Here is a 12450-nt window from a genome sequence, read left to right as displayed (position 1 = left end):
TCAAACCAGATGAGTCCGTGCTCAAGCTGGCGACCTCGAGGTCTTGAACCTGGGTCCTTCCGCATCCCAGTCCGACGCTCTTATCCACTGCACCACCGCCTGGTCAGGCGAAAGGATACCATTTTTTAAACAAAGAAACAAAAAGAACCATGGCTTGTCAGAATTTTTAGTGAAAATAATACTTTGGCCAAACAAGATACTCTACAATTAACAACCTACATATAGCCATACTCAGTGACTAAATTGTGTTTGATTTTCCTAAGCAATCGAGCTTACATTTTGATCATATATCTATTAAGAATTATGTAAGAAAGCCTCATATTCATTTTCCATATTCTGTTTGGCAAGCGAACCATGACAAACTGAGCAATAAAAAAGAAAAATATAATCCTTGGATGCATTTGTAGTCAATGAAGAGCATTTAAACACTGCCACACACTGTCCATCTGCGTGTCCTGCAGTCAAGTGACAGCGTGGTTCTACCCTTGGTCTCAATGGAAGAATGAATCACAAGCACTGTTCACAGAACTATTACTTCTTTGAACCATACCAAATGATCTTCAAAAAGGGAAGTATAAAAATCTTAATACTCTAATTTTATATTCTAATTAAGACTATGAAGCACATGATTGTAGTTGTGACAAAGCAGTCTTCGAGCACTCTTTCCTGTTAAAAAGGTAGAGGTCCTACTGGAAAGATTTTATGTGTGTGTGTGTGTACATATAGTGTGTTCAATTTATATGTTTGAATTTTTTTTTTAAGTGAGAGAGGGGAGATAAACAGACTCCATCATGTGCCCCGACTGGGATCCACATGGCAACCCCCATCTGACATGGATGCTTGAATCAACCAAGCTACCCTCATTGCTTGAGACCAATGTTTGGACCAGCCAACCTATCCTTAGTAGCTGGGGCCAATGCTCAAACCAGTCGAGCTACGAGCTGTGAGAGGGGAAGAGAGAGAAAAGAGCGAGGGGGTGAAAAGCAGATGGTCGCTTCTCATGTGTGCCCTGACTGGGGATCGAACCTGGGACTTCCATGTGCCAGGCCAATGCTCTATCCACTGAGCAAACAGGCCAGGGCCTGAATTTTCTATTTTGACAAATTTTAGAAAATTCTCTCTTTACTAGTGTTAATTTTATATGATGCTACATAAGACCAAGTTCTTTAAAAGTAGTATCTGCCTCTTTTGGCCTGGCCTGTGGTGGCGCAGTGGATAAAGCGTCAACCTGGATCTCTGAAGTCAACAGTTTGAACCCCTAGGCTGGCCTGGTCAAGGCACATATGGGAGTTGATGCTTCCTGATCCTTCTCCTTCTCTCTTTTTTTCTCTAAATGAATAAATAATATCTTTAAGAAAATAAAAAAAGTAGTATCTGCCTCTCCTAAAAACAATGTAACATCCAGATGCCTATGATATATTTCAAGGTAGAAATCATGGTTAATTTAGTTGTGATTTTCTTGTAACTGGTAAAAAAAAGAGTTATTGAGGAAAATGCTTGTTGAGTGGATAATTAAGCATAGTTCCAAATTGTAGAAAGAAATTTCTAGAGAATTAATGTGAGATCCTTAAAGAAGTTACCATTTACTTCTAGTTTCCCTCTTTTCTGAAAATAATATGTAAATGGACAGATTTAAAACTATTTGTCAGTTTTACAAACTTCTTTATTCAGCAACAACATCCTCAAGAGAAATAAAGGCCCTAAAGCCTTGTCTGTGGTGGCGCAGTGGCTAGAGCATTGGCCTGGGACACTGAGGTTGCCAGTTTGAAACCCTGGGCTTGCCTGGTCAAGGCACATATGACAAGTAAACAATGAACAACTGAAGTGAAGCAACTATGAGTCAATACTTCTTGCTCTCCCCCTCTCTCCTCTCTGTAAAATCAGTAAATAAAATCCTTTTTTAAAAAAGGCACTAAACAAAAGCCTTGTTTATTCTGAATACCTTAATCAGAAAAACTGAACTAGGATGTGCTATTCTTTGCTGTTATCTAAAGTCCTTAATTTTAACAAAATCTAATAAAGTCAATTTTCAATTAACATATAAGTAGCAAATTGAAAAATCTCTTCGGTGCATACAAATAAACTTAATATTAACTCTGTTTAGTTATTCAAATACTGAAAAACTCCAATATGGTAAGAGCAGATGCTGGAGGAAAAATAATACTGACTGGTCTCATTTTAAACTTATGGTCATTAACTTCAAGTGGCTCTAAGTGATACCTAACTCTCCTATAGTTGAATCAGTTTCATCCTGGATGACTATTGGCCCTTCACCTTTCAAAATCTCCTGTCCCTCTGCTTATTTCACTAGGGGAAAAAAAATCAGCAGAGCACATCCATTCTACCTCTACCTGTACTTATGTCTGCCTTCCCACTTGTCATACTTAGTCTGTTCCACCTGCTATGACAAAATATCACAGACTGGGTGAATTATTATATATTTTCTGTGACAGAGACAGAGGCAGAGAGAGAGGGACAGACAGGAAGGGAGAGAGATGAGAAGCATCAAGTCTTCGTTGCAGTTCCTTCGTCTCCTTAGTTGTTCATTGATTGCTTTCTCATATATGCCTTGATGGGGGGGCTACAGCAGAGTGAATGACCCCTTGCTCAAGCCAACGACCTTGGGCTCAAGCCAGCAACCTTTGGGCTCAAGCCAGCGACCATGGGGTCATGTCTATGATCCCATGCTCAAGTCAGCGATGCTGCACTCCAGCTGGTGAGCCCCCGCTCAAGCCGATGAACCTGCGCTCAAGCCAGCAACCTCAGGGTTTCAAACCTGGGTCCTCTGTGTTTCAGTCTGATACTCTTATCCACTGTGCCACCACCTGGTCAGAACAGACTGGGTGAATTATATTAATAACAGCACAAATTTATTTCTCATAGTTCTGAAATGCTAGAAGTCCAAGATCTGGGTGCCAGCATGGTCGGATTCTAATTAAGACCCTCTTCCAGGTTGCCAGTGGTAGCTTGCTTACTGTATCCTCACATGGTGGAAGGGGTGAATGAGGGCTCTCCTTCATAAGGGCAGTAATCCCAATCATGAGGGCTCTGCCCATATGACCTAATCACCTCTCCAAAGTCTCACTTCCTCATACCATCACCTTGGGGGTTAGACTTCAACATATGAATGGGGGGGGGGGGGCACAAACATTCAGACCATAACTGTTATATTGGGTAAACTGTCTTTGCTCTTCTGTCATGGATCTGTAAGCAAGGATTCTGGGTCCCTGCTTACTCTGGGAACAAACACCTCAATGGTCTCTAAATGTATAGGAAACCTGAAGCCTGTCTGACAGGCTGAAGCTCCAGAATTAGTAAATAGACCTTTTCTTACAGGGAGATTGGGGGTTGTGTTTCAGTGTGCTGTTTATGCAGTGCCCTGAGGGTGGTAGCCTGCCAGGAACTGACCTTTTGATTGTCACTGTACTGAGGGGCCCAGAAGTGCTGGCTCCCTCAGTCATCAGCGCCAAGTAATCAAGGGGCGTCTCCTGTGTGGATTGCAGAATCCCTTGGCTTTAGCAAGACAACTGGAAATGGTAGGGTTTGGGGGATGCTCCTTGTCCTCAGCAAGGCAGCAGGACAATGCCTGAGCTCTGAGTGTGCGCTGGCTTCTGCGTGCAGCAGGAGTGTCCGTGTTGACTGCACTCCGAGGCTTTAGAGAAGGAGCAGAATACTGTGATCGCTGGAGCTGGCAGGACCCTGTCACAATGGCCCTGCACTCAGGTTTTAGCAAGGCTATAGGACTGTGCCTATCCTAGCAAGGCCAGGTGGGGGTGCCCTGTCCAAGCTTGCCCCCTGGGCTAGCGGGGTAGCACAGAATGCAAAAATGTCCACTAGCGCCTCCATCTTTATGGAGTTTCAATTGTTCCCTGCCCCTTTAGCAGATGCTTTAAGATTATCAAATAAATCTCTTTCATGTGTAGTCTAGGTACTTTTCAATCGAGATCACACTTAAGCCCTTTAAAAGGAGAATCTCAGGTCCTCATAGCCCTCTGGGCCCTTGGACATCAGCCTGGTTGGTTTTCTAAGCCAGCCATTTTGAGAGTTCGCCTCTGGTACAGACCCCAAAGGTTGGGGTGCCTGATGTGGGGCACAAACCCACGGCTCCTCTGGGAGCAGTGCAGGACTGAGGAGATCCCTCCTACTGTGTCTCTGCACTAGGGGTGGGTATTTCAGGAAGAGCCTGTCTTCGCTTTTCATACCGTCTCCATGTGGATGAAAAAGGGTCACATGCTGAACCTGACAAGCTCAGGGGAGGCCTGCATGGTGGCCTTGCAAACTCAGAGACCTAAAGTAGCCGTATAGGATGGTCTAAAATTAAAACTTTCTAATTAAAAGCAGTTCAGGCCCTGGCTGGTTGGTTCAGTGGATAGAGTGTCAGCCTGGCATACAGATGTCCTGGGTTCTATCCCCAGTAAGGGCACACATGAGAAGCAACCATGTGCTTCTCTTCTCCTCCCTCTCCCCCTCACTCTCTCTTCCCCTCTTGCAGCCTGTGGCTTGATTGGTTCTAGCATGGGCCCTGGGTGCTGGGGATAGCTTGGTTGGTCTGAATATTGGCTTCAGGCACTGAGGATAGCTAGTTGATTTAAGCATCAACTTGACCCCAGATGGGTTGCTAGATGCATCCTGGTCAGGGTGCATGCAGGAGTCTATCTCTCCTTGTCAATTAAAAGATAAATAAATAAATAGAAGCAGTTCATGGCATGTAGTCATGTCCTAGGGTGGTATTTCTCTCTCTCTTTGTTTAAATATTTTATTTATTGATTTTTAGAGAGGAGAGAGAGAGAGAGAGATTGAAAGGTGGTGGGGAAGGAGCAGGAAGCATCAACTCATAGCAGGTGCTTTTGGAATGTGCCTTGACCAGGCAAGCCTGGGGTTTAGAACTAGCAACCTCAGCATTCCAGATCAATGCTTTATTCACTTGTGCCACCACAGATCAGGCAGTATTTTTCTCTAACAAAGGTCAATGCTTACCTTAATCGAGCCTGTCTGTTGTCTTTTTGCATCTAAGATAACATACCTAATAACATACTTTTAAAATGTAAGAGTAACATGCCCTTGAAAAAAGACTCATCTTCATTTCCAACCTCCTCAGGGCACAACCATCCCACCAGAGCAGAAACTACACATCCCCTCATTATTATTACCATGTTAACTGTTAACTGCTAACTAGCCTTTACCTGCCTGTGGAAAAGAAGTTACGTGTTAGGTTCCAGAAGCCCCGAGATAGGTGAAAATCTGCGAAGTAGTGACCTTATATTTTATGATTTATATATATTTTAAAGCTTTATAAACCCTCCCCACACTCTTATAAACACTTCCTGTGCTCTTAAACACTTTCGACACTCTTAAACCTATGTAATTTTAACAACATAAAATTTTATATGAGTACTCACCAGTGAATATATAAATACAATTTAAAAATCTGCAATACCATGAGACCGCGAAAAGTGAACCACGATATGGTGAGGGACAACTGTATATGTTTTACTTGTAATCTAATCCACAAGATTTCCCTGCTTTGCTTTCTCCCACCTCCCTAATCTATCACCAGTGGAATCCCGTTACATCTTCTCCTTTGATTCTGATGTATATAAAATAAATGGTGAAACTGCCATTTTCCAGAGCATTACCTTAATGCGTTGAGATTTTACTTCCTGCCAATTATCGACCATTTGGCTCAAACTCATAATAATTCTTACAGATATGTTTCTTACACTGACACCTTAATGGGGATGTGGGGTGCAGGTGAACAAGAGAAAAGTGTTTGTATCTTCCTCTAAAGAAAGTGTGGCTTTTGTAAAAATGCTAAAAATGCCTTCCAACCAAGAGACAAAATGCAGCAAGTCAAGGAAGAACTTATTGGCCATACGGGGAGAAAGTCAGAAGAAAAGGGGCCTTAGAGACACTTTCCGGGGCTAGACTGGGAGGAGCTACTGCTGCTCACTTGCTCTCCTGGTTGCAAGTCTGAGGGGGGGGAGGGTCCCTTAGAGTTTAAGAGAAAGTGAGAGGCAAGGAAAAGGGCCTGGGGGAAAGAAGAGACAGCGAGGGGGAAGGGAAAGGCCTGGGGTACTCCAGAAGGGTGAGCACTCCGAGAACTCTGTCCTAAGGGGTTTTAGGGGTGGGGATTTAGAGGCAGTCCCAGGAGAAGATATCAATAGAATATTAATCAGCTTTCCAGGTGTGTTTTTTCAGGCTCCTGTTCTTCATTGACTGATTGGCACCAAGCCAGCAGGTCCTTGGTCAATGCAGCTGTTTCCGAGTTGATCAGTGCGTTTCCCTTGTCTAATTTTGCTGCTTTTCTGGGCCTGGAGCTGAAACACAGCTGAGTTTTGGATGTTATCTCTAGGGGTTAATGCTTAAGCTATTCTCTGCTTCTTTACTCCTCTAAGGGGGTCTAAACCGCAGGACTTGTGATACCCAGAGGAGGAAAGGACAGGGGAAGGTCTCAATCCCATGACCAAGGATAGGAAATCAAGGGGTCTAAACCGTTTGACCAGCTAAGGGTGGGTGGTGAGGTCCTCATTTTCCCAGTGTTGCCCATTGCTAGGTGTTGTATTCAGGGTTTCACGAAGAGGAGCTGCAAAGGAATGAGGCAGCAACAATACTGCAAGTGGAGAACCCTGATCTCTCCAGGATTGAGGTGCCTTGGAGAGATCAGCTATCCAATATATTAAGCAGGAACATGACACCATACGTGAGAAACTAACAATCAGAATACAATGTCCAATTTTATTATTTAGTTTTGTAAAACTGATTAGATTGCCCTTGCCCTTTCTGAGACATGACACCACCCCATCTGCTGTCTGATTCCTGACCTGCAGAAAGCTCCAGCAGGGCCAAGCATCATGTCCTTGAGGCCTTCCCTGGACGCAAGACCTCCTTCAGTCATGTGTGCTTGGTCTGACTTTCACTTCCCCAGGACGGGAACAGAAAGTCACTGGGCCTCTGGCTCTCCTCCAACACTAGGCACTCAGGGCTTTCCACCCTGGCGGCCTTCTGTACTTGGCCTCTGGTCCTTGCTCTGCTCATGTCTACCTACCACAGGTATTCAAAGAGAAGTTATTTCAAGGCAATTGTCATGCTTTATTAAGGACAAGTATGTTTAGAATGTATCCTATTTACAAGTCCTTGGAAATAAAAGTCAGTTGTTTAACCAACACCAAGCATGTTGTCTTCAGAATGACACAGACGTCACTCTGCTCCTTATGATTAAAGGTCACCTCGGGGTGTTTGCATTGTCTCCACCTTTCTGACACTTACTACTCAAAACACGGAACTGAAGCTTTCCTAAGTTAATATTGAAAATTCTTTTATTAATTGACTTTAAAGAGGAAGGGGGGGAGGAGAGGGCACCATTTGTTGTTGAACATAGTTGTGCCTTGATTGGTCGCTCCCTGTGCCCTGAAGGGACCCGGCCTTGTGTTTCTGGAGGACGCTCTGACTGACTGAGCGAACCGGCCCGGGCTAATACTGAGTTTTCAGGGATCCTGTGAGTCCGGGGAAGGGTGCGGCCGGCAGCCCGGCGGAGTCCGGACGCGGCGGCCCTCTCCGCCCCCCTGACACAGGTCCGGAGGAGCCAGGGAGGGGCCAGGGAGAGCCCAGTCTGCAGGGAGCGGCCCAGTCAGCATCAGCGGGGCACAGAGTCCCGGAGCCCCCTGTCGCGCCGCGTGGAGTCGCCTCACAAGGTTTCGTTCCCCTCCTATCCCCCCCCCCCCCCATCAAAAAACACCACCACCAAAATACAAAAAACAACCACAGGCTGCCAACACCCTGATAAAGTGCACTGCCCCCGCGGCTCCATCGCGCATGTGCAGCCCGCAGGCCTTTTTGTGAGGCGGGATGAGGGTGAGGGGCGGGGGGGGGGGGCGGGGGGGGCGGGGGGGGGGGGGGGGGGGGAGAAGAGGAGAAGAAAAGAAGGGCGGCCATTGGGCAGGATGGGAGCAACGCCCATTGCACCAACGTCTCTGCACATGCTCAGTAAGTCAGCTTCTAGAACTTTCGACGCGTCACCGGGCACCGTCTTCAGTTCGCGTCCGGACGTCGGAGGTGGAGGGTGCTAGTAAGCTGTGGAGAAAAGCTGCGAAAAATCCCCTTCTTTGTCCTTTGAAAGGGAGGCTTCCATTGGGCCTTCCTCTCTGGCCTAAGTGCGGCGTCGGCGGCCTGTGGTAAGTTTCCTGGTGGCGAGGCCGGACCCACGGGACTGTTAGCGTGGGGAGTGGGGACAGTGCGGCCTTGCGTGGGGCACAGGGGACTGCGGGCGGGTGGAGAGCTGGCGGCGGGGCCCAGAGCGCCCGGGGGTCGAGCCCCGTCCCCCCCGCTGGAGGCCCCGCCCTCCGCCAGCCGCGGGCCGCGCTTCCGGGACCTCACCCCTCCCCCTTGTTTGTTTCAGAAACTCGGTTTCCGGGAAGGACCCTCAGATAAGGAAGTTCCAGCCGCAGGCCGCGATGTCCAACTACGTGAACGACATGTGGCCGGGCTCGCCGCAGCAGTCCCCGGCGGCCTCGGGCCGGTCCAGCAGGCTGTCCTCGGCGGCCCGGTCACGGTCCCGCTCCAGTAGGAGCTCGCGGTCCCGCTCGAGCGTGTCCAGCCGGTGGTCGTCCAGGAGCCGCAGCCGGCCCCGGTGCCGGAGCAGGTCCCGGTCCCGCCGGCGCCACCAGAGGAGGTGCCGGCGCTACTCGCGGTCGTACTCGCGGAGCCGGTCGGGGTCCCGGAGCCGGCGCCGGTTCCGGGAGCGGCACCGCCGGTCCCCGTCGTCGGGCCGGTCCTGCAGCCGCTCCCGCTCCCGCTCGCGGGGACGGTCGTACTACCGGCGGGCCTACGCCGTCGCGCGGGGGCGGCGCCACCACGGCTTCGGGCGCACGCCGTACCCGGAGGAGCGCCGGCGCTGGCGGGCGCGGTCCCGGTCCCGGTCCCGGACGCGGAGCCCGACGCCCTTTCGCTTAAGTGAAAAAGGTGAGGCCAGAGGTCCCAGGTGACTCCTCCCTTGACCCTTTCACAGTGCGGGGACCCGAAACAACTCTACAGTTACAGTGTTTTTACATTTCTCGCCGGCTGAAGTAGTTTCCTGGGGAGGAAGGGAGGGAGGACGTAAAAACTGCCTTTGACTCCCAGGTTGGAAACAGCCAGCCTTGCCCCGTTGGGCTTAGGTTGCAGGTGTTCCTGGCTCGGGGTGGAGGTAACCTTTCGTCCTGGGGGCTGGCACTTGCTAGTGGAGCTTGAAAGTGGTAGTGACGAAGTTGTTTACCCGCCTTAAGCTCCTGTTAAGGTAGTTGTTGAAGGCGTCAAAATATGCCTTTTTAAAAGTTAATGCCGTATTAATGGAGGAAAATATGGATTTTTTATTCCCAGCATTTTAAAACAAATCATTTCTGGGATAGGCTTATGGACTGGAGAAAAGGATATTAGATAAAAAATAAAAAAAAGGTTGAAGTCCGGAAATGGATTTAGTAACTTACCAGTATTGGTTTATTTGTGACGCAAGTACTGTGTAAAAAAAATTTAACAAAAATGTCTAGAACACATTTGAAGAGAAAGCAAACACATTATGAATATTATGTCTTTAATAAGAAAAATCGGAATCTATTGAAAATATTTTTATATTTGCTATTTTAAATAAAACAAAAACAATCTTATTTTGTGATTAAGTCCTTTTGGGGAAATGCATGTTACAAGATTAAGGCATATGTTGTGTTTCTTTTGTAGATCGACTGGAGCTGTTAGAAATAGCAAAAGCCAATGTAGCAAAAGCCTTAGGAACAACCAACTTTGAGTTGCCCCCTAGTCTCAGAATTGTTCCTGTGTCTAAAGAAACAAACCGAGGAACAGCTGTATCAAATAATGGTGCAAAGTTTGAGGTAAGTGTTTTAGGTGAATCCAGAAAAAAATCTTCAGGAAGCTACTGCCAGAACGGTCTCATTAGCATTTTTATTTAATTTACCTTCGACTACTACTTGGAAAGGCTACTTACACAGTTTGTTAAAATCAAAGAAGCACATCTGACAGTACTAGACTTTGTCTCTCCCATGAAAGTGGGAAATTAATGAACTTTGTTTTTCAGTTGACACAGTATTGCTTTCATGATTGTAGCTGGTATTTGGTGATTTCTGTATAGTTACCAAATTTTTCTAACTGGTCTTTACAGAGTTATCTGTAGTTTTCCTTTGCAGCATTATATTCCCAGAAAGTTCTGTATTAAACACAGTATAGTTTATCTGCTTTATTTCTGTCTTATAGAAATCATGAATGTGGTCTCCAGACATTGCTGAAGAAAATCTGTTGGTAATTGATACATGGGCATAAGCCTCAGAGGTTTAACTAATTTGAAGTTTATGTTCACATTCTGAAAGCTTAGTTTTTGTTGGTAGATCCATGTGCATGCTAGAATTTGGGATAGGTACTATTTGGATAAGATAAATGAAGACAATTTTTAAACTAAAGTGCACTTTGTAATGTTCGGACATCTGTGATAAAGATGTCCCTTTCGTAATATATGCAATATATTCCAGATGTTTTGAGAGATAACAGAAGAAGAGGCCTGATTCACTTGCAGATAAGTTTGTAATTCTCTAGAAATGTGCAGGATGTGCATTGGCAAATTGTACTGTTCTCTTTAAATTATGTTGAAACCCAAAGCATAAAATCCATAGCTTTAAAGGTTTAAAGTGGTTAGGAATTGATAGTCACTTTAAATAGATGTTATCTAGATGAACCTGTCATTCAGTTCCAGATATGGGTATGCTTAAGTATTAGTAATAGACAAATAAGATTATAGTTGAGCTGGTTCCCAACTGGCTCATTCCTCAGTTTTTTAAAACTAGGTATTTTCTGGTATGGCTTAACTTTCAAAGTTATATGACCTTGTATTGGGGACTTACAGTACTGCCTTATGGAGAAGTGGGTCTTCATCGGGCACATTTGTTGCATTAGTTTTGTTACGGGGAAAAACAACAGTATAGTTTTGAATGTTAACTGTATGGTTAGATCCAACTTGATTAGTTTTGCCTCTGTAACTAAATTGATACACAGTTGGGCTGCTTTGTATACAGTAGTGTAAACCAAAGGTGCGGTTTTTTAAAAATTATTTTCTCTTCCTGTCTAGCTGTCAGGAAAGCTAATAGAAGTTGGAACTAAAAATGCCAATGAAAAATCTTCCCAGCAAAAAAGCATTAGCTCTGATGTAAGTATATCTAAGCACTGACTACTCAAAAATTGGACATAAAACATATATCCATTATGTGGGCTTTTATTTTTTGTTGAAAAACTCATTTTTCATCTTTGCAGTGATAATTTGGGGCCTACTAAGTCACAAGTGATCGATATAATGGGCTCCTTCTGTATCTACTATCTTCATTCTCTGTTTACAGTATTTTGTTCTTTTTAATACCACAGTGTCTGATTTTACCTGGCAGTTTCTTGGCCTCTCAGTTTGAGTTATAGATCAGGTCCACACTTAGCATTTGGTTGGTGTCTCTTAAATTTCGTTCCTAAATGGAATTACTTAATGTAAAAAGCAAATGTTTTAAGTGTATATAACGTATGTGTCTGGAAAGTTGACTTAAGAATGTTTTCTTACAGAATTCTGTAGCAAAGCCAATGCTTCAGAAACCAGTTAAAGCTACTACTGAAGAGACCTCTTCAGGATCCCTAAAAGTAGAACAGAAAAAAAGTCCATACGGATTGTGGAAACCCATTTAAAGAAAGAAAAAACTGCCTGACCGGGCGGTGGTGCAGTGGCTAGTGTCGGACTGGGACGCAGAGGATGCAGGTTCGAGACCCTGAGGTTGCCAGCTTGCGCAAGGGGTCAGTCACTTGGTCTGCTGTTGTAGCCCCACCGTCAAGGCACATATGAGAAAGCAATCAATGAACAACTTAAGGTGCCTAGATGAAGAATTGATGCTTCTCATCTCTGTCCCTTCCTGTCTGTCCCTCTTTCTGACTCTGTCAAAAAAAAAAGAAAGAAAACTGATGGCTAAGGTCTGAAATGCACTTTATTGCAAGTTTGTGTTTTCTACAACTACAGCATTGTTTCATTCCTGTGGGCAATTTAGTGGTAATTGTTAGCATTTTAGAGTTCTCTTGCAGAGAAGAGATAGCACAGATGGACCAGAGTTACGTACAGGTGGGCATCTTGTATATACAATTATAAATATTTTGTGTAATAGTGATTGATTATACAGAAATGAAATTTATGAGAAACAGTAATTGAACTGTGTTGTATATATTTGTTAATAAACTTATTTTTACTCTTTTATTCTTACTGTACTATTCATATATTACATAATGGGTCTTTATTTAATGATGAAGGATAAGGAGGTATTTCTTTTTTTTCTTTTTTTGGTATTTTTTTGTATTTTTCTGAAGCTGGAAACGGGGAGAGACAGTCAGACAGACTCCCGCATGTGCCCGACTGGGATCCACCTGGCACACCCACCAGGGGTGATGCTC

The 12450-nt window shown here is 45.1% G+C and overlaps 1 protein-coding gene across 1 annotated transcript; it reads left to right on the top strand.

Annotated features, from left to right (window-relative positions):
- Positions 1–7993: 7993 nt before the first annotated feature.
- RSRP1 (arginine and serine rich protein 1) lies at positions 7994–12256 on the top strand. Its single transcript, XM_066375463.1, has 5 exons — positions 7994–8171; positions 8396–8958; positions 9709–9860; positions 11105–11182; positions 11581–12256. The coding sequence occupies exons 2-5, from the start codon at positions 8451–8453 to the stop codon at positions 11698–11700; spliced, it is 858 nt and encodes a 285-aa protein (XP_066231560.1). The 5' UTR covers positions 7994–8171; positions 8396–8450; the 3' UTR covers positions 11701–12256.
- The last annotated feature ends 194 nt before the right edge of the window (positions 12257–12450 follow it).

Source organism: Saccopteryx leptura, chromosome 3, assembly GCF_036850995.1.
Source record: "Saccopteryx leptura isolate mSacLep1 chromosome 3, mSacLep1_pri_phased_curated, whole genome shotgun sequence".
NCBI classification, from domain to species: Eukaryota; Metazoa; Chordata; class Mammalia; order Chiroptera; family Emballonuridae; genus Saccopteryx; species Saccopteryx leptura.
The sequence above is the reverse complement of the archived record's forward strand: the minus strand, read 5'-3'. Positions and strand labels throughout refer to the sequence as shown.

Excerpts from the sequence above, each read along its gene's own strand:
- RSRP1 (XM_066375463.1), top strand. The coding sequence starts at position 8,451 with ATGTCCAACTACGTGAACGACATGTGGCCGGGCTCGCCGCAGCAGTCC. Across the intron at positions 8,959-9,708 it reads CTTTCGCTTAAGTGAAAAAG|ATCGACTGGAGCTGTTAGAA; the intron begins GTGAGGCCAGAG and ends TTTCTTTTGTAG. Across the intron at positions 9,861-11,104 it reads ATAATGGTGCAAAGTTTGAG|CTGTCAGGAAAGCTAATAGA; the intron begins GTAAGTGTTTTA and ends CTTCCTGTCTAG.